A 26,189-nucleotide genomic window follows, 5' to 3' on the forward strand; every position below is an offset into this window, starting at 1 on the left:
GGCTTACGCCTCGGTTATGGGGTCTAGGCTCTCTTACATTCTTATGTCTTATCAAGGGTACATGGGCAGGCACAGCAGAGTGAAATCCAATGTGTGATTTGATATGTTACGTCACGTCGTGATATTGATCCTATTCTACTTCGTACCGAGGACCTAAATGGGAACTAAGAAGAAGATGCCCATTGTGGAATCTTACACACTCGCAAGCCCTCGAAGACCCCACTTCATGAAAGGGGCAGGGTTTAGTTTACATTTATCGCGAGACTTCGACCTTGATAAGACCGTTGGGGTTTGATTGAGGGGCATACACCTCCGCGTCTTTGCCGGTGTTCTTGTAGCCCTTGTGCCAGCTGAGGTCTGCAAGTAACATACGATTAGAAGTGGAACCTCCTACTTGGACGGGAGAAACATGCATGTGAAGGGCGGGGGCTAGGGAATCTATTTGGGTTGGATTCCAACTTACCAATCTCGAAGTAGTGCTTGTTGGGCAGGGCGAAAGTGACAGTCTGGACCTCTGGGGCCGCGTCGAGGATCTGCTCGGACATCTTGTACATGGTATTCTGAACGCTGGCGCTTTCGTCCTCAGCGAAAGTCTTCATGCAAATGGCCGTAGCATCCTCAAAAGCCTTGTTGAACTTGGGAGCAGCCTCCTCGACGGCCTTAGTGTCGGGGAACTTCCAGCTCCAAGTGGCATCGATATCAGTAGAGAGAATCCTGTCATGGGTCTCACCGAGCGTGGTGAACTCATCGCGGACGAAGCCGTAGAAAGCCGACCCCGTGCTCTTGAACACGCTCAGGCCGGAGATGCCGCTGACGAGACTGATGCCATCCTTCCTGGAGATCCTGGCCTCGACGTCGCGGGTGTTCTGGCCGTCCCTCCAGAACGAGTGGGTATGGGGTTTGCCGTCGATGGTCATGCGGGTCCAGCGGTGGGTGACGATCTTGATGTTGGCTACGTGGATGTGGGGGTACTTGTCGAGGAAGTGGGTGCCTAGGTAGCTCGCGTAGAGCTCGGGGGGGTTGACGGGGTGCTCCTTGGCCTTGATATAAATGGTGTTCTTCATGGAGTCGGTGGCAACGACTACGCTATTGTCGGCCTCGGTGTAGCTGGTTTCGATGTCTCCCTCTAGAAGACAGCAGACCGTCATCTCGGTCACGGTGTGAATACCCGTGGCAGGGTCTTTGTCGACCTTGCACACGCGGACATTGTCCTTGCCGTAGCGGGCAGCGGAGACTCTGGGCATTTTGGATGTGGAGGTTTGAGCCCGAATAGGAAGGGAAGTCATTAATGGATGTAGACGACGAGTGATCTGGTGGATTATAAGAGCACTAGTATTGCTTCGTGCAAGCAAACACAGCACGGGGTATAAAGAGGAGAGAGGGCAGGAGAGGAGAGTTTGGAATCAGATGTCAGGCAGGCACAAAGCTAGCTACTGTTGGGAAATGCCTAAGGAGCACGTTGCCACGGAGCCACGAGGGGAGAAAGAATGGGGGAAGCTGCGGATAGAGGTGAAGCAACATCTTGGAGAAGAGACTTGGTGATCTATATATGTTTCGCTTACAGTGATTCAGTCGAAGGCAAACGAATTCGGGACTTGCACAGCTTCAATTGATCTGCATCCTAGCTTCCCCACACACCGGGTTGAATTGTTGTCGAGGATTGGTCTAGAGCCTATCGAGCAGGTGGAGCGCGGAGGATACGGAGTCGGAGTCCGCCGACTCCCACCTTGGGGGAGAACGTGCCCAATGTAGGACGACACTGGGCACGACCGCGGGGCAGAGATACGCAGATAACGGCGAGGAGGGGGGAATGATCAATCAGCAGTGGGTTTTCTATTTCTTTTTCTGGTATCAGCATCGATCAATTGTATCGACGCGGGTTGAAAATCAATTGAAGCTTCGATACTGACTGTGAATTCATAAAAAGGGATGTAAACGGCAGGGACAATGGAGTATCTGACATGGATATGGTTTTGATACAAATTATCAACGTAATTTACTTCGTATGTTCGAACTTCAAGTATTACTAGATTCCAGATTTCGAGGTTCGGCGCATCCCTTTGATATTCCAGGATGAGTTCGGCGACCAGCGAAATAAGCCACAAAGTCAAGTACGGCTACGCGCAGAGATAATGGAGGGAAGGTGCCGTGCAAGGCACTAGCACCAGGACCAGTCGAGTCGAGACTGGCCCTAGTCTTCCTCGATATCCATCAGTACGAAGATCTTGAGCAGAGCTAATTTCTCCCGGAGGAATACGGAACTATTAATGGTCCAGATCTTTCTTCACGCGAGAATGGAATGAGCTAGGTAAGGCCGTTCTTCTTGATCGCCCTAGTTTTCCTTGTTGATTTCCCATCAATATCTGTGTAAACCAAAAGGTCTAGCCTAGGAGCGTGATGGAATGAGTCTGGAACGAGACAGGAGCAGGTTCTAAGCTAGGGAAAGTTAAATGTCATTTGAGACTGTTGATTCCTAACATTACAGTGGAGTTCAGGTTCAGTGTCCGCAGTTTTAGTGTAGAAATGTAAAGGCAGAAGTCGCAGGACAACTCATGGACAGTGTGCAACAAAGGGCATCGAAGTACTGGAGTCAGCAACTCCTTACGTATGGACCTATACCAGGGTTTTAAGTGTTAGTCCGAGAGATCAGATTCGGCCACCTGTGTTACGCGATGGAAGGCGCGATGGGCGAATGGCCGATATAATATAATTGTAAGATAAGATGTTGTTCTTCCTAAGTTCTACGTACTTGACATGGTGGCGGCGGGCGGCATTCCTTTTATGTGGAACCCTAGTTCCCGTGACAACAGTGCTAAGTAACATTAGGAAAATAAACCTCTCCAGGGATCTTAAACGTTAGCGTGGGAGGTCAGATTCTACCACCTGACCTATCTCATGACAGGTACTACGTAGGTATTCTCAGATATAAAGTGTTAGAAGATATACCTTTTAGCACTTGATATGGGATATGTTAGGTGATGGCAACGATCTCTCGCACTAACGTTTAAGATCCCTGGAGAGGTTTAGAAGGCTTCATATATGCATGTCATTTTCACGGAACCTGTACGGAGTACTGTACTGAAGAGTTATGAATGCTTGTTAGGAAAAAAAACAATCTTATGTTGGGTAATCGTGAACCATTTGAAGACTAAATTCTAAAATGCATTCCAGTTGCACATTGTAAGGTACAAGCGAGAGCGCACTGTGGCACGGGACTTGCCGCCAGGATGACTGAGCTGCGGGGCCGGTCTGAGTACGGAGTACGGTCGGAGAAAAAGGGGCTCTGACAGCACACAAGTCAGCCCAGGGGGCAAGTTGAAGCTTTCATCATCAATTGACTTCCGGTTGAATACGATTCTTGGTGACACTGGCCTTTCCTCGAGCCATATACAGTATATCCTTACACACACGAACCTAAATACTGTATTTTAGTCGGTTGTCAACCTAGATCAGACGAACTGTCTCGCGTTGAAAATGTTGATCCCAGCTGTTGAAATTTTGCCCATAAAAGCCCTCTGCATGTCCTACACGGCGATAGATGTTTGGCGATTCTTCTCCGGCCTTCAAAAGAACAAGGCAAGACATATCCGTCCGAACTGTGCTGTCCTCCTTGCTCGGCTTACTCGTGACAACAAAAATGTACACCTCGCCGCCTTGGACAACCTCGGGCTTCTCCTCGATGTCAACGTTAAAGATAATATCTTCACCGCCTTTCGTTCCAGCGGCACCAAGCCTTATGAGGGGTGGCCGGCGTTGAAAATCCGATACAGTTGCCAAGCCGATATAGCCTCGAAGCAAGACTGATCCACGCCCCGGTCCGTAAGGATTCTTCGTCGTCTTCTCGATGTCAATGGACAGGACCTCGGCCCATTCACCTTGGCTTTCCGACCAGCCATTGTAGCGGCCGAAACCGTGCACCGTGCTCCCGTTCACCGACGCCCAGCTCCAGCTAGGCGCGTAGTACTGTCGGTGGCGACGAGCTGGCGGGCTCGAGCGGTGGTGAATCTCCCAGAGGAGACCGGTCCTGAATTCCTGCCTCCATAGGCCGCAGATATAGTCATCGGCCGTATATGGCTCCATAGCCGCCGCCACGCCGGCCAGAGCCGGGAGCCGATCAGTGTCGAAGGTGAGATTTCTGTCTGTGAAGCTATCGAGAATGGTCATCCAGTCAGACCTTCCGATAGAAGATTCGGCAATGCCCTGGTTCTTGAAGAGACGCGATTTCATCTCGCGCCTGGGTCTTGGAGAGCACTCGCACTGGATTATGTTCCTGCATTCGAAAGCCATCTCTGACGAGGAGTAGTGGAGTGTCCTAGGGCTCAGGAGGCGCTCCTGGAATGCCCAGGCTCGTGTGTTTAGCAACGACCTGGAATGACTTCGTTCCCCCGTGTGGGCAAATTCCTCGATGGTCTCATCGAATACATAGATATTGTCCTCATAATCACCGATGTCGAGCCATTTCTTTCGGGCGTAGATGTTGCCATTTTTGTTCGTCGCTGCGTCGTGATAAGGAATTTCGACGGACGAATAAGCACCTTCACCTCTCGGACGTAGAAAACCATCACGCGCGTCCTTTGCGTCGTCGGCCGAGATGACTAGAAGTGCGTTGGAGTATACCTTTGCCATGTTGGCCGATTCGATTTCCCAGTCCGTGGCGTCATCCTGAATGATACACAGGCTATCGATCCAAAGATATTGGACGCCCAGGAGCCGCGTCAGCATAACAGCATCCTGGAAAGTTTTTGGCATGTCTGAGGTCAGGATGCCGCTCAGTCTTTCGGCCAAAGTGGCCTTCTCCGTGAGCAGGGGGCGGAAAACTCCCCAGACATGACTAAGCGCCAAATACGACGCCTTTTCTCCATGAGAGATATAGAGCCGTGGTCCAACATGTTCAGAGCCAACGTGGATAACCCTCGTTGGCAACTGGGACGTCTCAGATCTGCACTCCTCATGCGAGTTGACTCATGTATCAATCCATGAGCGTGCGAGATCAAAGCATGATTGCGACGACGAATCCCAGCTGACAGTGCGGCAATCGTCACCTCCAACCAGATCCCATGGCGTTGGGTGGTCTGAAGCTATCCTCTTAGCGATACAGATAGGAACAAACATAGCTCAGCAACGAACCTGGCAATGAGTATAGCTCGATTATTGTATATTCTTTTGGCCGATAAAGACCCGTCTTCCACCGGATACGAAGGGCTGGTTTGAGCCTGTCGATGATTGGGACATAGAGGGAAATTTCTGTTTCTGGCTCAAGGCTCTTTTCTGACAGGGTGACGAGTGATTCGTTCACGACGCGACAGGGTTCGCATCCCTTCAAAGATGACTCTAGAATATGGACATACTTCGTCTTATATTCATAACGATGGCCGGAGGACTCGAAAAATTCGGCGCAGAATCCAGAGCAGCCTTTGCACACCGCACCAGCGGCGCTGGAAGAGGTCAGCTCAGTGCTGTCGACCTCATGCGAAGTTCGAAGGACTGGACGGACCTGAAGCCCTCTTTCGGCTTTGAGGGAGATATTTCCCGGCGGTGCTCTCGTGCCATGTTTTATGCTGAATCTTGCAGTGAATACTTGACCTGCCTTGAGAGGATCCTCCCAGCTTGGGCTTTACGGAAAGAACTTAAGTCGGTGACGCTCCTGGTTGGGCATCGATAGGGGGCCGACAAGGCTTCTTGCAAGGACCTAGCTCACGTGATCCATGCAGTACTGGAAGCTACCTCAGCACGCCCGTGCCAGTTATATATACCTTCCGCTTTCCTGTACTTCGATGGCCTTTACTACACACTGTCTATAAGTTACATTGAGCTTCAATTAATACTTTGTAGGGAGCGAGCTTGATCGAGTCTGTGTTGCCGATTGCACCTTGATGACTAGATGAGATTGATGCATTTATTACGATATCGATATGCAAATATACAGAACATCGTGAGGCCGAGTATTACCCGATTCCACCCCACTTAAAAAGCTCTCTTCAATCTGACCTCAAAAGAAATTTCTGTCCTCACAACTCCTCAGGTCTTCGTGCTCTTTTCTTCTTTCTCAGGGCTCTCAGATCGAAGCCCCTTTCCGACTAACCTAGGGCTTCGAGACCTGGATATTCTTCATATCCCAATGGTGTAGCCACATCAGGATTCACCGGCCATTTCTTAATTCTACCGCTCTGTTGAGCACTCACTTCGCAATGGCACGCGAGCACTCCCGCCCAGCGGACATGGAGAACTTCATCGTCGGCCTCATTGGCATGGGCGATATGGGAAGGATGTATGCCCACAGGCTCTCTGCCGCGGGCTGGAGGTGAGTGGTTGTTGATCTGAATCGACTCAACCACAGTTTGCTCTGGGTAAGTTGCGCTCTTTTTCTTTTTCTTAGCTCCTTTCCCATCCCCCAGCAAATGTATATGATGACTAGAGCGCATTTGGCTCGAGCATTGTTCATGGCCGGCACGGTCGCCTTTCTGGTTCCGTGCCTCAGTCGTGGGCCTTCGATGATGTAAACTCCAGCTACCTTAACAAACATTGTCTGAAAAATCTTCATTTTGCTTTTATGGGGCTGTTCTTTTCGTGTCAAGTCAGTTTTCGACGTTCATGGACTAACGAATCCATTCTTCTCAGATATCACTCCCAACCAGCCATCGTACTCGAGCATTGGATCATTCCTCTGTGCCTTACCTTGAAGAACTAACCGTATTCCCCGGGTCCTTAGAATCCTCGCCTGTGATAGAGATGATGACGCAAAAATCGAAGCCTTAAAGAAAGAATTTGCAGGAAATGTATGAAAACATGCTTCTACCTGTACTAGAAGGAGGCATATACTGAAGCTCCTTGTCACAATATAGAACAACGTAGAGATTTGCCGTAACGGCTCCCTCGTATCCCGAGCAAGCGATTACATCCTGTACAACGTCGAGGCCGCGGCGATAAACTCCGTGGTGGAGATGTACGGCCAGTGTATGAAGTCTCCTCCGTGCTCTGCTTTTTCCTTTCGTCGTAAGCCATGGAAAAGAAAGGGGAAGAAACAAGTCCTGACCTTTCATGCTCCAAAACAGCAACCAAGGTCGGCGCCATCGTCGGCGGCCAAACATCATGTAAAGACCCCGAAATAGCCGCCTTCGAACGCTGGCTCCCCGCCGACGTCGACATCATATCCTGTCACTCCCTCCACGGGCCGCAAGTCGAGCCCAAGGGCCAACCGCTCGTCATAATCAAGCACCGCGCCTCAGACGAATCCCTGCACAAAGTCGAGGCCGTCCTCTCTTGCCTCGGCTCGAAATACGTCTACCTGTCGGCGCACGACCACGACCTGATCACGGCTAACACGCAGGCGGCGACCCACGCGGCGTTTTTGTCCATGGGGAAAGCGTGGCATGCTAACCGGCAGTTTCCCTGGGCGCTGTCGCGGTACGTGGGGGGCGTGGAGAACGTCAAGATTAACATCATGTTGCGGATCTACAGCCAGAAATGGCACGTGTACGCAGGTCTCGCGATCCTTAACCCGCAGGCTAAGAAGCAGATTAGCCAGTACGCCGACTCTGTCACGGCGCTGTATAAGCTCATGCTAGAGGGCAACCACGAGAAGCTCCGCGAGCGCGTCTACGCCGCCAAGCAAAAGGTATTCGGGCTCGAAGCTAGTCCCAAGTGGGAGAGGAAGCAGCTTCTTCGCCCGGAGCTCCTCGACCGCTTCTCTCTACGCGACGGCACCACAGGGGCAGGATCTCCAGACGGCGCAGAAGTAGAAGAAGACGCCGCCCGTCCGAACAACCACCTCTCCCTCCTAGCCATGGTCGACTGCTGGGCCAACCTCGGCATCGTCCCCTACGACCACATGCTCTGCTCGACGCCACTCTTCCGCATCTGGCTGGGTGTCACTGAGCACCTCTTCCGGAACCAGGCCATGCTCGACGAGGCGATCCGCATAGCTATCGAGGACCGCACGTATCGCTCGGACGACCTGGAGTTTACGTTTGCGGCGAGGGGTTGGGCCGAGTGTGTCTCCCTGGGCCATTTCGAGACGTGGAGGGATAGGTTTATGTCGACTCATAAGTTCTTTGAACCTAGGTTTAAGGAGGCGAGCGTTATCGGTAACCAGATGATGAAGGCTGTGTTGGAGGACACGGGTGATGATTGAGGATGGACATTGGTATTGAGGGGATTGGTTCTTATGATTATATGTTTCTCTGTTATGTGTATGCTTATTCTGTATGACTATCAAGAGGTGGCTTTATTCCTATCCTTTTCATTACTATCATCATACTGTTTGAATGATACTCGAAGTGGAAGTGGGCATGACCTATAAAGAACGGGACTTGAGGGTAGCGAACAAACCTAGCGAGAAAATGCAACACGTCGTCCACATTCATACACTTCCTAGCTCTAAGTTACTAGGATTAGACATCATAATTCAACAATACCTCTCTCTCTCTCTATGCCATACTATTGTCTGTCCCTAGCTACACTGACGGAGGAAAAAAGGGGTATGAAGTCAAGCTAGGCCAGCTTGAGAAAACTGATCCTATCAAAGGATAAACAGCGTGCCTGCGCTGAAGAAACCCCAAACCCAAAAAACTCGCTCGCTTTTCCCACGCTGCTCCTCTATGAATCTAAAATTACAAACAATACTCGAAAGGGAAAACGAAAGAAATGGAGAATGAGGGATTAATGAGAACTGCAAGAGCCTCTGGTTCCACCCACCCCCTATCTATCCATAAGCCCAGTTGTTGAGACTGTAGATTAGAGGCTTCTGATGCATCCATCCCGTTTTAGCGTGACCGGAGCAAAGCCAAAGCAAACAATAGGCCCTCAGCTGTCGTTGTCGGCATACCCATTAGGACCCGCTCTAAAACAGGAGACTCGAAGCATTTAGGTAAGTCCATGAAACTCCGCATGGCATTGGGGCCGGTTGGAGGAGCTGGTGGTTCCCCTGTCAGATTGGTCGTCGCTGGATTGGGTCGTAAGCTTTTGCGGGACTCTGAGCATATGCCGGGGCGTTGTTCGTTTGGGAATCCGCCAACCATGTCCTTCTAGGCCGTAATAGTAGACCTCCACGTCTGAACAACGACGCATCGCCGCCGACATTCTTGTCTTCCGAGAGCCATATGAAGCCATCCGGTGTCCTAGAATTCGAGCCTGTGGCATAAACAGGCTCGGCCTCTGGTCGCTGGGGCTTGCCTCCATAGTTTTGGCGCCTGCGGCTGTGACTTCTCCTGTCGCTACAGCATCAAGACTCATATAGACTCTTTCCCTGCATCTCTCCGAATGGCATCTCTCACAGATGGTATACCGACAAGGCTCTTCCTCGGAGTCTGATCTTTCGAGGAGCTTAGAGTTAGGACTTTGCTGAGCTTTCGTGGGCTTCAGCTTTGGTGCCTTCAGAGAGGTAAGGGCGCTGTGGATTTGGCAGCGTGAGTTGGCATGTTCGGGGCGACCTACGAGTTGAGCCTCGATGTCAGTACAACGAGCGGTGCACGGAAGGACGAGAACGAAAACAAGAAACTTACGCTTAATCACCAATCTCAAGAGTTCCGCAATCGTTTTCGTCTCAAGCTCATCGGGGGTTAATTCTTGCAAGAGGGGGTGCATCGGCCGGTCTTTAGGGTCCTCATCTCCTTCTTTGACGGATTCTTCGTCATTGCTCGGCTGCTTTTCGGCGTCAGTATATTTCAAGCTTAGCTTTTGGAGTTGGTCCGGCATACCTCTTTCTTAACTGGGTTCTGAGAAGAATCCTCCTTATGACCTTTGGACTTCACCGGACCCTCAGCGCCATCTACGCAAATAAAAACTCTCCCCAGGCTTTTGCCACCGCACTTCATACAGGTGTAATCGTCCCCATATACAGCCATCATTCTAGTGTGCTTACACTCGGATTTCCCCGTCCCTGGGCTCCCCCCTCGATGTGAAGGGACCACTGTCTGGGCTGGCTCTTCCGAATCCTCCGACGAAGGCCGTAGTTGTGAAGGGCCCCTGCCGCCCAGTATCTTGAGAATGACATTGTCCGGGTCGGGTGTTGTTAGGCCGGTCGAGGGTCCTGAGTCCTCTGACTTCGATGAGGGGTCTGAGGATGTATCTGTTGAGAAGCTGGGGATGGGAGAAGGAGGCGCTGAAGAAGCAGGCTCTGAGCTGCTGTCACTGTAATTGGTGATGGTCGGACTTAATAGACGCTGAGATGCCGAATCGTCTGGCCCTGGACTGCCGGATCGAGATGGAGGAGGCCCTGGGGAGGAAACCTTGGCAGCAAGCCAGGCCCTGCTCTTCGGGACTATGTCGGCATGGTAGGTTCTTGCCCATGCCAGCAACGATTGCAACCACGCCATCTTTGGCGTGGGCTACAAGAAATGATAGCGACAAGGTCAAGTCATCAAGGCGGAAATGGATGTACAATATGCCAACAAACGAATGTGGAACAGTAGGGCGATGATATATAGGAAATGAGGATATGCTCGGCGAAGAGATGGTGCTGCCCGTGGAGAAGAAGACAAACTTTTGGGGCCTTGCAAATCCATGCCTGGGCTCGAGCTGTGGATGTTTCGGTGAGAAAGCGTCTCGATACAGGTGGGAAAGCACTAGAATTATCGGCTTGGAAGAGAGACCTTTGATGAGGCAGGTCCCAACTGAGCCCCCTTCCCCTTTCTCCACTGACACCATCGACATCGTCAATGTTGTAGGACCAAAGTCCCTGGGAAAGTTCGAACCTCTTCTGCCTTCTCCCTCAACAACCTCTCAACAGTCTGAGGAAGGGGCATGTCCCGGATCTTCTAGCCCGGAAGGAAGAGTCTAGATCGCATACAGCACAGAAATATTTGCAGGCACCGGCTTGTCCAAAGTCAAACAATCCATCAGTGTACTTGACCTATCCGACTATATGGCCATCCTCACTCCTAGACAAAACCCAAAAGAAACATCTGAAGCAAGGGGGAAAGGAGAAAAAAGGCGAAAACAAAAAAAAAAAAATGAAAAACAGAATCGTACAAAAGTCTCAGGGCCGGAAGCTTGCCTACAAACTTGCCTCCGCCATATACAAGAGGCCCCAAGCCCGAGGCTTTTATCCTGGCACCGCTCGAGTTGCCGGTTCGTCCAGAATAGAACACAATATGCAACAGCAGGTCTGCGAGATCAATCATTACATTCCCCCACATTGGCATATCTGACGCTCTCATCATTCTTCCCGCAACATCACCTTTGGCGCCTTACCCGACTCGCCCCGTCTTCCCCATGTTCGTTTTTCTTTTTCTTTGACGACCCAATGCGACTCAACACCTAGTAGTGGGGATTGGGGCCGAGAGGAGGGTAGTCTTCCGGTGGGCGGGATCCGGCGACGGATCCGCTGCCGCCGCTGCCGAAGTGCTTCTTTCGGAGAGCCGCAAGCCTCTTCTTCTTGGTGATAGTGTTGATGTAGGTGCCGATAATGAATGCGACGAGGTTGAAGAAGGGAACCCAGAGGTGGTCGGGGAGGAACTTCTGCGCGAAAGCAAGGCAGATGGGCGAGGTAATCCAGCTAACCTTCATGACCTTCCAGAATCCCACACGAACAGTGGCCTTGACCTGGTGGAAGGTCTTCGCGCCAGCAATCAGGGCCATGGCAACGAGGTAAACGCTGTTTTGGATCGGCGCAATCTGTGGGGGGGAAAATAGAGGTCAGTTACGTTTCGTGATCAACTCAAGTTTCCGCGTTCAGTCCGATACGTACGACTACGTTGCTGACGAAAATCTGGAGAAGCTTCGACTTCAAGCTGGTTCGGTTCTTGAAGGCCTTCTGCAATACCCAGATGAGGAAGTGGCCCATAGGAGCGCTGACGAGAGCACCGTACACCGCCATCTTGGGGACGCGCGAGGTGAAGTAGTGGCCATTCTTGTTTCGGTCCTTGGCGAGCCACGAAGCAAGAACTTCTTGGAGACCGGCGAGAGTACCGGCTGTCAGCATCTTGGTCCTGAGGGGGTTCTCCTCGAGCTCCTTGATATAGGCCTGTGAAACATCTCCACGTTAGCACTGCGAATCTGGCCAAACCATTCGGGCCCGTCGGATCGAAATTTATGGATCGAAATTTCGGAGGGGGTTGGGGAGAACAGCAACCCAGGCGAACCTACCATCAGATATCCCTTGGTTCCAGCATTCTCCATTCCTCCAGTAATGGCAGTACCGATAGCAGCAGTAATCGGATGCTTTCCACTCGTGCCGGGGATGGTAGTGGCGGGATCCGTGAACTCGCCAACCTTTTCCATCGTCTTGCGAATTTTCTGCGTCGCCTCGAACTTGACGGACGACATTGTGATTGATGTGATTGCGTCCTCAATCGGCTAGATTCCGAGTTTTGTGGGAAGAAGAAAGGCTAGACTGGGAGGGCCTACGTTGGGCGCGATCGTTAGTTGGGCAGCTCGCCGGAAGGGAACCGCGGGTGTTTTGAGATGAGAATATACGCACTCGGCGATGGTCGTCGTTCCTCGTATTGTTGCCTATCGTCGCCGTCGCCCTGATCCGGGTCGTCTTGGTCGTCGTCGGCTTCGTTGAAGTCGTCAATCGAGGATCGGGGGAGCAAAGCTGGCAGGTTTGTTTACCCTGGGCGTTCGACTATCCAGTCGACCAATGAGGGACGAGCTTCGTGGAGCGTTGCGCGAAAAGGGGCTGACGATGAGCTAGCTCGAGCTACAGGCGCCCAACAGCAACCAGTTATGGGACACGCGAATGGAGCCAAACGCCTGGAGAAATTTGCGACGTGAAGATGAGATGTCGACTTGGTTTCCGTGCAGGAGACGACGGGGGATTCGGAGATCGCGACGAAGATGGGGGTGTGGTGGGATGAAGGGTCAGGACGTGAGGGAAGCGTCAATGAAATTAATTGAAGGCTGGTATGGGGCACTCAGGAACCTAGGAACCCCTTCGCGACACACCACCAAGCTCAACGCAGCCAAACAGGGACGGACGGGTCAGGTACCCCCTACGTATGTGTCCAATAGACGCTCACGATTGGCTTGGCCCTCCGAGGCTTTGTTGTCGTGCATTGCTGACCGTGCATAAGAGGCCATTCACTGTCTGAGGTGGTACCTAGATCCAAGGTATACAATAAGGCGGTAGTATGGAAGAATCTGCCGCTCTTGGCTCCATTATAGCCCAGGAGTACACGCGCCAGAAGTACCTCAGCTCGGTCCAACCTCTCCAGTTACTCTAGTTACTGGTGTGCAAAGCAACAGCCAGACTGGGTCTAGCTCGATCTGAGGCGTCGCCATCTCGTGTTTCCAGCCAACTTCGATGCGGAGAATAATCATTTTTCTAAAACGGACCTCGGCATCACGGTCTGCCCTACGAAGTACGGAGTACTGCAATGCAAATCAACTTGCTAAACATGGAGAAGTTTAGGGCATTGATAAAGGGCCATGTAGTGGACCAGACCTTGACCTTTGCCATTTTGCCGTCGTCCCACATGCCCTGTGCTGCCCCAGGATTCGGCAGATGGTGCGTAAAGGCGTGGCGGGGACGCCGTCCGCACCGAGTCCCGTGTGACAAGGGCCGAAGAACATCACATCAAATTTGTCGGGTCTCCGTCCGTCCCGGAGGGACTTGGTTGGGTCTCTCCATAGCTTTTTGTTCTCTGGATGTCCTTGACGCCGAGTGTTTTCTTTGATTTTCCTTCGCTTTCAAGAGTGCCATCATGATTCACCCCCAAGGGCCATGAACAACCATGCACGGAGGCCACCATTGTTCTTGTTATCCATTACGTCCAGTCTCAGATAACACCAGCTTGAAGGCTACTATTAAATGAAATTGAAATGAGACCTGCAAACCAATTTTCGATCTTCATTCAACGAGCTTTCTCGATATCTAGCCTTGGAAGATGGAAGTTGTTCCCGCAGCCATCGGGCAATGCAAGTTCTTTGGACAAAAGGACAAATGTCTCAGCCAAGTGGTGTCCACGGAAAGACTGCCGATGCATCCGACGCAGGACACGGGCGATCTAATGCCAGGCGACCGAAGCAGCTTTACAGAGAGAGTACAAGATGAGAAAATATCAAGAGCTTCTTGCCGCTAGTTCAGGCACAAAACTAAACAAAAAATTTCCCCCACTCTGCGGGGTTACGTAGTGGGACTGGGAAGCTTTTTTATGACTGTATCAATCAAAAGATTATCATTATCGTTACCTTCAGCCAAGCACTCAAGCACAATTCCTCAGGCCATCTCAGTCGGTCTCTTCTCCCAGAAGTTTCTCTACGTCAAAAGTCAGAATAATTAGCCTCTTACGGCCCGTGTTTTTCACTAGAAATCGCCTCGAAGATGGTAGCGAAAAGTGGAAGGGTCCTCGTCATTGCCGGCTCTGACTGCTCCGGCGGAGCGTTCGTCTTCCTCTTCTTACACTCACCCCATCCCGTGTCTCTTCCCATTTCATGAAGAAAAGGATGGTCTGTCTTGTAAGACATCGTGGATGGATCAGCTAACCTAGTCACGTTTCTTGGTTGATATCTAGTGGCTTGGAGGCGGACCAAAAAACCATTGCTGCACATGGATGCTACGCAATGGTAGCGACCACGGCTCTGACTGCCCAGGATACCACGGCCGTTTATGATATCCATCATGTTCCGTCAGAGTTTGTTGCCAAGCAGATTGAAATCTGCCTCAAGGACATCGGGACCGATGCTGTAAAGATCGGTATGCTCGCCTCGGAAAAGACCACGAAAGCCGTTGCCGAAACGTTAAAGTCACACGACGTCAAGAACATTGTCTTAGACCCTGTACGACACTCTCCTGTCCATAGGAAGTTCCGGATCTTTTCAAATTCCCCGTATTGCCTGAGCGGTTGTCTTATTCGTATTTTTTTAGGTCATGATCTCCACCAGCGGTAGCCAACTGTTGCCGGATCAAGCCGTCAAGACCCTCGCAGACACTCTCCTGCCCCAGGCGACTGTCCTCACTCCCAACATCCCGGAGGCCAAGCTGCTTGCCCAAGTAATTCAGGATGATGCAGCGCCCGGAGACATCGAGAGTGTCGAAGACATCGAGAAGATGGCCGAGAAGATACGTTCTCTTGGGCCTAAGTGGGTGTTGCTCAAGGGTGGCCACCTTCCATTGACTAAGGACCTTACGATAGCACAACCAGGTGTGGAAGGCAAAGAGCCTCGATACGTCATTGATGTTCTTTGCGGCGAGGGCCAGATCATTCGTATCCAGAGTGATTACCAGGAGTCTCAGAATACCCATGGGACTGGGTGTACTCTTGCCTGTAAGGAACATGCCATTCCAGTGCGAGGAGTACATCGGCCAAGAGTCTTGCTAACCAGCTCTCGAAACAATTATAGCGGCCATCGCATCCAATCTATCGACGCAGATGGATGTCCCCAAGGCCGTTCACGCGGCTTGCCGATACGTCCAACCCGCTATTGCCACAGCGCCGGGATATGGCAAGGGCCACGGACCTTTGAACCATTTCCATAGCATGTTCCAGCTTCCTTTCTCCCGGTAAGGCGAGCCATTTATCATAGGCTTTGAGTCGGTGCTGACATTTTCGGAGTGGCTATTTCATCGAGTACCTGCTTTCACGGGAAGATGTGAAGCCCGTCTGGGATGCCTTCGTCCACCACCCCTTCGTCATGGCTCTGGGTAACGGAACCCTACCTCTTGAATCGTTCAAGGGGTATATTATTCAAGACTACCTCTACCTGGTAAGCTCCTCATCCGCGAGGTTACGAAAGATGCTGGCGCTGACTTGTTAGATCCACTTCGCTCGGGCTCATGCCTTGGCCGCGTATAAAGCGACCAACATCAAAACCATATCTAGGGTGAGGCTCCCATCCCGGAGGTCCTTACAGTTTATTGCCGGAATAGCGTGGACTAACGTTTCACTTGCCTGTCTCTAGTCTAACGAGATTGTCGGGCACATCTTCCATGAGATCAAGCTTCACATCGAATACTGCAGGACGTTTGACATCTCGACTGACGAAATTGAGAGCACTCCAGAGAAGCAAGGTAAGGAAACCACCACCCTGAAACTTGGTACCGAAGACGAGGCTGACAAGTTTAAGCTTGCACGGCATATACGAGGTAATAAAACTCTAGTCTGTATATATCGTCGACCGCACAGAGAGACTGACCACCGCCCAGGTTTCTGCTCGATATCGGCCACAGCCAGGACCTCCTTGCACTCCAAGTCGCTTTGGCTCCTTGCACTTTGGGGTACGGAGCGGTGGCCAAGATGCTATACAGTCACCCAGACACTAAAAAGGCCGACCAAGATAATATATACTGGGCTTGGATAGAGAACTACGTAGCGGACGACTACGTCGAGGCTGTGAGGCTAGCGTCTGGTGAGCCGAGTTCCACTTAGCATTCATGATCACCCTCTTGCGGCCGGCTGATAATATATGGGCAGAACAACTCGAGGACGAGATAGGCCGCCAGACCCCGGAGAGGATAGAAGAGTTGGTCAAGATCTTCATTCATGGGACGCAAGTAAGTCGCATAACATGGACCGCTTTGGTGATACGCTGGCTAACATCGCCACCTGAGCAGCTTGAGATTGGATTCTGGGAGATGTTCCCTAGTCAATAGCGGCCCTCGGTCTGATGTATTGGTAGGTAATATCCGCAAAACAGGACTTGCCCTGGAAAAGTCTTCGTGGAGATAATTCGAAAGCCTTAAGGTGTCATTCACACTTCACATAATTAGCCACACATAAAATAGAGCTTCGAAGAAGCCACCTCCAAAATACTGTCGAGTGTCTTATCATGTGACTGAGCACGTGATCCAAATTGTCAGTGGTGGGTATCTGACTAATGCTGTCAAAGGATATTTGGGCCAAAGGTACGTACCCCACTGGATCTGGAATCCAGGGAGGCGAAAGAGCGAAGGAAAAAAAACTAGTGTAGTTAGGCGCTGCGCCATAAAAAAAAAAAATAAAATAAAATAAAATAAAAACTTCCATTCCTTCCCCCAACAACAAACGCATCACAAACTTCCCCCTCCCCCATCCTCATCCAACTTCGCGTTTCTACGCCTTCATTCCTTCTTTAACATCGTCCTCCAGAAAGGCGACTCTTCTTAACCTTGTTTTATTGTTCTAGCGACTAGCAACTGAGCGGTCTCTCGAACAATTTCCCTGATTTCATCCCTGATAACGTTAGGCAACCACCCCACGACACATCAACCATCTTCGAACGAAATGAGTTACGGCGGCGGATACGGTGGCGGCCGTGGAGGCGGCGGCTACTCAAATGGTTACGACCGACACGAGCGAGGTGGTCGCGATCGAAACGGCTATGGTGATGGCCAGAATGGGTACGTTTTATCTTCCATTTTTGGGGCCCAGCGCCCACCCCCATTACAACCACTACCCTCAAGTTTTGAATCATCGTTTTCATCTCTTCGAATGTCATGAACGTCCCTTGAACTTCTATACTAACACGTTTATTCAGTAGTGGTGGCTACGGCGGTGGCGGCGGCGGTTACAGCGGTGGAGGAGGCTATGGTGGTGGTGGCTATGGCGGCGGCGGCTACGGTGGAGGTGGAGGTGACAGGATGTCCAACCTTGGATCCAGCCTAAAGACTCAGAGTTGGGGTAAGTAAAAACATCTATTCCCTGTGTCCAACGAGAGACTTGACACAATAGCTAACGAAATCTTGCTCTAGATATCTCTGCCCTACCCAAGTTCGAGAAGCACTTCTACAAGGAGAACGCCGAAGTTGCTCAGCGCAGCCCCGCTGAAGTCGATGCCTTCAGGCAAAAGCATGCCATTACGATTGCCGGCAAGGATGTACCTAAGCCCGTCGAGACCTTCGACGAAGCCGGCTTCCCCCGATACGTGATGGACGAGGTAAAGGCCCAGGGCTTCCCCGCCCCAACTGCCATTCAGTCCCAGGGCTGGCCCATGGCTCTTTCTGGACGAGATGTCGTCGGTATTGCCGAGACCGGATCCGGAAAGACTCTTACGTATTGTCTTCCCGCCATCGTCCACATCAATGCCCAACCCCTTCTCGCTCCTGGAGACGGTCCTATTGTCCTCGTGCTTGCTCCGACCCGTGAGCTTGCTGTCCAGATTCAACAAGAAATCACAAAATTCGGTCGCTCTTCTCGCATCCGAAACACTTGCGTCTACGGAGGTGTCCCCAAGGGCCCCCAGATCCGTGACCTCAGCCGAGGTGTCGAAGTCTGTATCGCCACCCCCGGTCGTCTCATCGACATGTTGGAGGCCGGCAAGACTAACCTTCGTCGTGTTACCTACCTCGTTCTCGACGAGGCCGACCGAATGCTTGACATGGGTTTCGAGCCCCAGATTCGCAAGATTATCGGCCAGATTCGCCCCGACCGTCAAACTTTGATGTGGTCGGCCACGTGGCCCAAGGAAGTCCGAGCCCTCGCTTCCGACTTCCTCAGCGACTTCATCCAGGTCAACATTGGCTCTATGGATCTTGCCGCCAACCACAGGATTACCCAGATCGTCGAGGTCGTCTCTGACCCGGAGAAGAGGGATCGCATGATCAAGCATCTCGAGAAGATTATGGATAATAAGGAGAACAAGATTCTCATCTTTGTCGGCACCAAGCGTGTGGCGGACGACATAACTCGTTTCCTCCGCCAGGACGGCTGGCCGGCCCTCTCCATCCACGGTGATAAGCAGCAGAACGAGCGTGACTGGGTCCTCGACCAGTTCAAGACCGGAAAGAGCCCCATCATGGTGGCTACGGATGTTGCGTCGCGTGGTATCGGTAAGTTCACACTCCCCTCCCCCTCCCTCTTCCCCCCTCAACAACCATTAGCAACCTCCAGCAAGTCATTGCTGTACTTTACTCTCATGTCTAGGGGCTTTCTTCCTGCGCAAAACTTGCCTGAACTCTTCGTGTTCCCTTGGTTCATATTCCCTGCGTGGAGTCTTGGTTTGCAGCGTGGCCGGAACCTCGAGGCCACGCTCGTTGACTCTCCCTTGTACCGACCTATTGGTGATGAATCTATGAAGTGGTACAAGCGTGAGCCAGATGGTCGTTCTCTTTTGCTACAAATGATGGACCATTGTAAACAAACACATTCCAAGATCCCCGAGGCCAACGCCTTGGTGCACATTGAATACTCCAGGATGGCATTTGATGCACAATGGACAGCCCTATTCTTTGCCTCTGAAGTGAAGTACAGAAAAGGCAAACATATGGAAGCTTTTAAAACAAAGCGCCGCGCCGCCTTCGCTGCTGCTGGATAGTTGCTACACCTCTTGCTCTTACGACTTGCTAACCCTTATGTTTCTTCTAACGAAAGATGTTCGCAACATTACACATGTATTGAACTACGACTATCCCAACAACTCTGAGGATTACATCCACAGGATTGGTCGTACTGGTCGTGCTGGTGCTCGCGGCACGGCCATTACCTTTTTTACCACTGACAGTAAGTTCCTTTCCTCTATGCCTCCGATTTTTACAGTATCACTAACGGATTCCACTTTTTCAGACTCCAAGCAAGCTCGCGATCTAGTCAACGTCCTCACCGAGGCCAAGCAACAGATTGACCCGCGCCTTGCCGAGATGGCCCGCTACAGCAGCGGTGGTGGCCACGGACGCTACGGTGGTGGCTACCGTGGCCGCGGCGGTGGTCGCAGTACGTATCATCGCAACCGGTTTTACTGAGGATAGTTTGATTCTAACGCGCTGAATTACAGCCAACGCCAACAACATGCCTCTTGCCAAGCGGCGCTGGTAAATATGCAAGCAACAATGTAAAAGCGTTGCAATAACAGATCCAGTGTGCCCAGCCAGTAAGCAGGCGTACATACGCATACGAGACGGTCTCCATGGGCGTACTACATGACCTGCGCTCACACCCCACACACTACCTACCGAGGTAGAGACTTTGATTCCACCGGCGTTCGAGTAGAAAGGTCAGGTTTTGTGACTTTGTCTAGAAGTTATCTTTTATCATGCATCAGTCGTATGGTTTCATGCCCATTCACCCTCCCAAAGCACCCTTAGCATTAAGCGGCTTGCTTGGTCCTTGTGGCATGCTTGGTTTCTTCATTTTTTTTAGTCTCTTCCGCACGGGACATGACCTCGGCCATGTTCTCTTGCCAAGATTGACTTCTTCCCACGCATCAGTCGACCGTCACGGTCGAATTTCATTTGTCTCCTTTGTATTTCATTTTAGAAGGTTACCCGTTATGTCGTAATTCGGTTTTGTTATTCGGGGGGGATGGTTAGGAAACGGATAGCGGATGAATGGCTCTCGGAAGTCAGGGACCTGTGCATAGCAAAGGAGAGAGAGAGAGGAGAATAATAGGGCAGGGGTAAAAACAAAAAGAATGAGAGCTATGAGGGGATTCCCTAGCTGAGTATGCATTAGAATTCAAAAAAGAGAAGGCCAACGTGTTCATCATCTCGGTAATTCCACAGGAGAATATCATCCGAATGGCGGACTTTCCTCCTCATATTGTATTTCAGCCAGACACAAAAACTCGGAGAAATTGAGACAAATTACAACATTGCATCCCATCCTTGAGAGAGTAAAAATCATTCCTCGATCATTATCTGCCGTGACTTGAAGAGTCTGTCTCGCTAGATCTAATTCATGGTACTCTGCCGATGGCGCGTCTCATCGAGAAACAGAAACAGGATCTCAAGATCTCATCGAGAAACAGAGACAAGATGGGCCTCAGGTTTGACAACGGGGGAGCAATAACGCTCCATACAGCTCTGGGAAGACGTAGGGGCGGGAAGGTCTCGGAGATCAAGTGAGTTGTGCGGCTGCATATCAAGAATGACCGGGTCTCTGAACTTGCCTGCCCCGGCAATCATCCATCGACTCAGGTAGAACCAAAGAGGAGAATGACTTCCGGCAGCTTTTCATTTGCCGAATCATAGATTCTCCCTCCTCCTGGGACAGTATTCCCATTGTCTCATTGCTCTGGAACAACTGATGACTCCATTTCTTTCGTTCGGTAGCACAGAATGGAAAGCGGCCACCTCATACAAAGAAAAGCCCACACAATACAGACAGACAGACAGACAGACAGATCGAATCTAGTCGTAATCGATAGGACCGTCCGTGGAAGTCTCTCACGCTCAAATGAGCAGGTTTTGTCTCCCCCGCCGGGCCCAAAACCAAGACCTCGGTGCTCCGAACTGGCCACTTTCGGGTGAGGCTGAGACATATTAGACGGCAAAATCGACATGACGAGCTAGAAGCGAGGACGTGAGTAAGTTGTTTCTTTTGTCGATTTGTTGTCTGAGATCATTTTGAGGTCTCACATGCTTTTTAGCCTGCCGGGGGACATGGGAGATGGGGGCGAAGCCCATGGGGTCTTGGTTCAAACATCGTGGGTTTTTTTTTCTTTGGACACGGCATGAGTGAGTACAGTAAAATGGCCGTAGGCTCGCGTAGAGAATTTTATTTTATTTTTTTGATTACAGGTGCCTGTAACCGGTCAATCAGTCTTATGTTTCGTTTTTTGATTTGCCGGGTTCAATCGTGAATCCCGGCCAGGTGGCCGTAGCCCAACGTCTCCCGCTCCCTTTGCTTCTGTCTCTAGTTCTGAGCCTCTGAGGCCTTGTATCTCCGGGCAAACTGTGGGCGGAGAGGACCGAGAGACCAGGTTCCGCCGAAGAGACTCTGGGGCATCAAACAGTTTCCCTGTTTTCAGCTGGGGAAGCAAGAAGCTAAGAGGGAAAAGCGGGGGGGGATGATGGGACGGCGGAAGGCGGTTGAGGATCCGGCCGTTGATTCTCTTGCGCAGAAGCTGAATTCTACGTCGGTCAACTACGCTAGACTGAGGTTGACTTACTGACTGCGAGATGACGGGAGATATCTCGCATTAGTCCACGGTAGAGCACACGGCCGAGTGAAGCTCCGAACTCGACGAGAATGAGATGAAGGCGCTGTGTCGTCTCTCCTCCGCCGCCTCTCTTCTCCGGCCCCCCCCGGCCCACACACTCTCCCAACTCTCTCTTCACATCTACTCACAGCCTCTTAATCTCCCGCTGCCGTCTAGATATGAGCTGGAGTGGGTATCGATTTGATCTCATGATTTGGTTTGGTGGGGGGAGAGCGCGGCAGGCAGCTCAACAATTTCCGACTTGCTTTTTCTTCCCTCTCGTCTATTGATTTCCCACCTAAATAGAGTTTATTGGCTTTTACTTTTCATCTGAAGAGCAGCTTGTTGAATCATTCTTGGCCGGCATCGCCTGATGGAGGTTAAAGGAAAAAAAAACTCTGAATAGGATACATCATCTCATGGCTGTAAAAGAAGACATGCAGGTGCACATCTCGATGCGGCGGGTTGTATTAATGCACCTACTTTTCTGCAGATCCTCACACCCACGCATCCGAGTTGCATCCTGCCTTGTGATGGACTGGACTGGACTCTCATCCACACCCACGCCCACTCGGTCTTGAATTCGCACGAAGTACATGCACGGCACAGGCTACGCAGTAGTCGTTTTAGGTTCGCTCTCTCCGAAGAAGATCTCGCCGTGCGTTCCGCGGACTGCCCGGATAAAAGTCGGCTCCGGCAGAGTAGCAGGATCACGACCGGAAGTAACTTCCGAAGCTGAGAAAGAAAAGAGGGTAAAATCTAAAAGAGGGTAAAAAGGGCCGTGGGCAGGCTCGTAAACCGCTTCAGCGTCGATCTTCGCAAGAGAGGCGGAAGGAGCGAGTGGTGTTGCTTCCGTAAGACCTGACCCAGCTGAAAGAAAGTCATTGCGCTGCGTCGGATTGGCCAGAAAAATGTCGGCAAAGTGACCCAGGACTTGTTTTTGCGCCTGGCGGTTTTTGACGATGATGGCAATTTTCAAAAGCAGAAGGCAGCATTTATTGGGGATGCATGTGCGCCGGTGCGGCAAGGAAGGAAGGATGACGGTCGCCTGTTGGGCTCTTTCTTGGACCTGCAAGTGCGGCTCCGCACCTACATGAGTGGCTTCCTTGGCTTCGCCAGGCTTTGCCAGGCTTTGCCAGAACCGATTGCGAGCACCTTCCTTCTTTTATCGGGGAAAAGAAGGAGAAAAAAAGAAAAGAAGACAAAAAAAAAGAAAGGAAAACGAAAGGGGAAAGAGAAATCCCTGTCCTCTTCCTGCATCAATATTTCGTCCGTGCATTATTTCGGCTGGCAAGCCTGGACAGCCTGGGTGATATTGGCAGGTAATATGGAAGAAAAAGGAAAGAAGAGAAGAAGAAAAAGTAGGGCTGTCTTGCATGTTTGATGATGAGTCCGTACGACGCTGAGCTCGTGCCTTTAATGCGCGGCATGGACAAGTCTCGATGCCAATAACCGGGCAACTCGTCGGCGTTAGATGATGTCAAGGATATGCACCTGAATTGTTTGTCTGCAGTTAGTTGCGTGTCGCAAGAGCCTGAGAGTCCTGTTTGTTCTCCGAAGCAGTCGTGCTTAATGCAGTCAGCATCACTCGGAAGAGCACTCTGCACCCCAATTGAGCTCTCCTGCTGTGCGGCGGAAAATGCGTAGATGCAATTGATCGATTCATGAGCGTCTTTCCAGCCTCTAGTGTTCAATTGCAGCAGTCAAGCTCACGAGCACCACTGTACTCACACATCCCCAGTGGGCTAGCCCATACCCAGCGGAGAGCTAATGGACAGGAGAAGAGTGTGTGAACCCTGCAACGGCTCTTTCTCATCCGCCGTCCCGAGAACAGCTTCAAGGTACCAAACAGTCCTGCGCTCTCTGCTGCTGAAATTGCTGCAAAACACATGTCAAAATACATCAATTCAATATCAATTATGGGCCCATTTCACAGGGCATTTCCAGGCACGAAGTAGGAAAGAGGGCACTGGGATCTCGGGATCTTGACACATACATACGCGAGCGGCTTTACTTTGTAGGGTAGGTCACAGAAAAAGCAAGACGCCTCGACCAAGCTGAAAGGGGCGTTCGAGAGGAAAACATGGACGCCTGGCTTGTTGCGCATGTCAAGACCTCCTCGGCGGGCGCGAGATTCAAGTTTTACGAAAGAGATCGAGGATGCTTCCACGCCCCCTCCTTCTCTCCTCTTCTCCTTCTCCTCATTGTCTCCTCTCTTTTTCTCCTCTCCACCTTTTAGTAACCTCATCTCGACACCACTCTATCCACTAGCGTGTGCCCTGTGTTGCTGATGGAATGAAATGGATCCCATCCCATCTTCTCTCGAGGGCTTCCACGCCTCTACCCACCCTCCTTCGTACATGGGTCGCTAGACTCGTTCTCCCTGGCTAACGCGCCCCCAATACCCTACCGCGCTACACTACCGATGCAGGTGTCCTGTTCGGTACATGATTCTTGACGCTAGCGTCATCCGGTCTGTGTACGAAGACATTTCGCAAATTGTTCATCTTCCTCTTTTCTGTTCGTAACCTGCACCCTGACGTGTGGTTCGGTTAAGCATTAACATTGATGCGAAGGTTTGAGACGACTGCGTGAGATCTGACTGATCTGGAGATTACCTTTTCACTCTGCTTGATAGGGCCGGTCAAACCCCCTCCCTTTCCGTTGACTGTTTCCCTCCTTTCTGTCAGAAGACAAGGCGGTGGATGGTAGAGAGGTGTGAACTGATCTGCCATGTACCGAGTATCAGAGTCCAGTAATGTATCTCGATGACGACCACACCCCCCATCTTGGGCCGAAGCTGCCTCGTAGTGTACTTCGTAAGAGGGGTTTGGCAAGTACGTAAACTACGAAGTAGATCTTGACATGCTCCGAAGTGAAGCGACATGGATTTTCTTCTCTGGTAAGGTGTGGGGTGAGGTCTGGACTTGGGGCATGAAGGTGCCCCTTGCAGACTAGCATCAAATAAACATGCCATTTTATCCTTCTCAAGATAGGAGACCAGGCATTGATCAATGTTCCCCCCCTTCTCATGAATCTTTGCATTACCAAGACTGACGTCCAGTTGGAAAACGCCCATTGTTAATGCGCTCTTCCTCCTCACGAGAACAGCGCGGCTAACAGCTATGATGCCAAAACGCGCTACACTCCTCAAAGGATTAGCCTCTCCCACGCCGTTCCTGGTGCTGGTGCGAACATCGCCTGGCTTCAAGCAGCTTAATGCAGGCCGCTTGCTGGCTAGTCATACGCTGGGACACCAAAGCAAACTAGGAGAGACCCGATCTCGGGTAACGCGCTCACCTTCCTTTTTCCTTGGGGGGGCTCACCTAGTGTAGTGCATCCTCACGCGTTGGCTCCCCCCCCCTTTCTTCTCTCCTTTTCCCCTTCTTCGCCTTCGCCCTAGAGGCTAGCGGTATACTTTTGTAGGCGTGTATGTAATGATACCGCGGTCCCTTGTGCCGAGCACTTCGCGGAGGACGCCGCGAGAAAGAGAGCCCTGGGCGCCCACACATAACCCCAGAGGAAGACGCCACCGCCCGATTTCGAGCAGCCACCCTGCATCGGATCAGAGCCGATGTTGGGCTGGTAAGCCTCGCCGCCTCGCGAGCCCTGAGACGTGCACCAAGTTATGCCTTTCGCCAAGCCAGAGATCATCCGCTCCGCACATCCAGTGTTGGTGCTGGGAGCATCCTTCAGAGTAGAACCCCTAGCGTAAAGCTCCCGGCCTCTTTAGGACGGTGAAGAGCACCTGTACATAGTGTAAACGGAGGCACGGGCACGGGAAGAGAACATAAGCTCTCCTCGTTCTGGCAACTCCTGCTCCCACAACTCACAGACTAATTTCTTTCCCATCGTTCGAGCCGGTTTTATTCCTCATTGATCACTAGCGGGGAGTCGCTATCCCCGGTGGCGTTTAAGTTTGACCTATTAGTAAATCATCTTAGTCTCCGAGACCCTTCACCGTCCCTTCCCCAAGCGAGCAAGGGGACAGTGAGTATGTGTACACTACGAAGTATGCGTATGTACTTGTATTGATCATTGATATTGACAATCAAATTTCCTCAACGCCTTGAAAAAGCGGATTCAAATGTCATCGTTTCTGTTACTCAACTCTCTGGAACTCTCCTCCCCCACCCTTCATGTCCCTCCCCCCCCCCCTTCTTCTTCCCTTTTTTGATTATGTTTTTTTGCAAATTATTCTTCTCGAAATCTCCGGGCCACGAGTAGGTCTTAGGATCGGCAGTTCTCATTTCAGGGTTTCAGTTCCGCCTGGCTTGACAAGCGCACGGATTGCAGCCTGGGTCCAGAATCCAAATCCAGGAGCTGGGCATCAAAGACTGTGGTCCGTGCGTGCCCCGAGAGCAACACTGTATTTACACCTCCTCCGAACTTAATAGTCATCACTAGAGTTGCTCTGC

General features: G+C 51.4%; 6 protein-coding genes and 1 pseudogene across 6 annotated transcripts; 3 read left to right on the forward strand and 4 right to left on the reverse strand.

Moving 5' to 3' along the window:
* Window positions 1-253: 253 nt before the first annotated feature.
* Window positions 254-1,244, reverse strand: SAPIO_CDS2119 (Uricase; the record flags this gene model as incomplete). The annotated part of the gene is made up of 2 exons (XM_016785236.1): window positions 254-357; window positions 464-1,244. 2 exons carry the CDS (start codon window positions 1,242-1,244, stop codon window positions 254-256), a joined length of 885 nt encoding a protein of 294 aa, XP_016645114.1.
* A 2,200-nt stretch (window positions 1,245-3,444) lies between these two features.
* SAPIO_CDS2120 (uncharacterized protein) lies at window positions 3,445-5,550 on the reverse strand (the record flags this gene model as incomplete). The annotated part of the gene is made up of 3 exons (XM_016785237.1): window positions 3,445-4,831; window positions 5,349-5,435; window positions 5,495-5,550. 3 exons carry the CDS (start codon window positions 5,548-5,550, stop codon window positions 3,445-3,447), a joined length of 1,530 nt encoding a protein of 509 aa, XP_016645115.1.
* Window positions 5,551-6,188: 638 nt separating this feature from the next.
* On the forward strand, window positions 6,189-8,131 carry SAPIO_CDS2121 (Prephenate dehydrogenase (NADP(+)); the record flags this gene model as incomplete). Its single annotated transcript, XM_016785238.1, has 4 exons — window positions 6,189-6,301; window positions 6,710-6,776; window positions 6,843-6,954; window positions 7,053-8,131. The coding sequence occupies 4 exons, from the start codon at window positions 6,189-6,191 to the stop codon at window positions 8,129-8,131; spliced, it is 1,371 nt and encodes a 456-aa protein (XP_016645116.1).
* Window positions 8,132-8,862: 731 nt separating this feature from the next.
* On the reverse strand, window positions 8,863-10,313 carry SAPIO_CDS2122 (annotated as a pseudogene; the record flags this gene model as incomplete).
* Window positions 10,314-11,256: 943 nt separating this feature from the next.
* Window positions 11,257-12,264, reverse strand: SAPIO_CDS2123 (Integral membrane protein; the record flags this gene model as incomplete). The annotated part of the gene is made up of 3 exons (XM_016785239.1): window positions 11,257-11,613; window positions 11,687-11,962; window positions 12,085-12,264. The coding sequence occupies 3 exons, from the start codon at window positions 12,262-12,264 to the stop codon at window positions 11,257-11,259; spliced, it is 813 nt and encodes a 270-aa protein (XP_016645117.1).
* Window positions 12,265-14,502: 2,238 nt separating this feature from the next.
* SAPIO_CDS2124 (uncharacterized protein) lies at window positions 14,503-16,531 on the forward strand (the record flags this gene model as incomplete). Its single annotated transcript, XM_016785240.1, has 10 exons — window positions 14,503-14,718; window positions 14,807-15,206; window positions 15,283-15,442; window positions 15,495-15,645; window positions 15,697-15,762; window positions 15,841-15,949; window positions 16,006-16,024; window positions 16,085-16,287; window positions 16,353-16,432; window positions 16,493-16,531. 10 exons carry the CDS (start codon window positions 14,503-14,505, stop codon window positions 16,529-16,531), a joined length of 1,443 nt encoding a protein of 480 aa, XP_016645118.1.
* A 610-nt stretch (window positions 16,532-17,141) lies between these two features.
* SAPIO_CDS2125 (uncharacterized protein) lies at window positions 17,142-19,667 on the forward strand (the record flags this gene model as incomplete). The annotated part of the gene is made up of 6 exons (XM_016785241.1): window positions 17,142-17,257; window positions 17,395-17,537; window positions 17,609-18,943; window positions 19,227-19,355; window positions 19,419-19,565; window positions 19,627-19,667. The coding sequence occupies 6 exons, from the start codon at window positions 17,142-17,144 to the stop codon at window positions 19,665-19,667; spliced, it is 1,911 nt and encodes a 636-aa protein (XP_016645119.1).
* Between the last annotated feature and the right edge of the window lie 6,522 nt (window positions 19,668-26,189).

This window comes from Scedosporium apiospermum (assembly GCF_000732125.1).
Source record: "Scedosporium apiospermum strain IHEM 14462 chromosome Unknown SEQ_SAPIO_0085, whole genome shotgun sequence".
Classification (NCBI taxonomy): Eukaryota; Fungi; Ascomycota; class Sordariomycetes; order Microascales; family Microascaceae; genus Scedosporium; species Scedosporium apiospermum.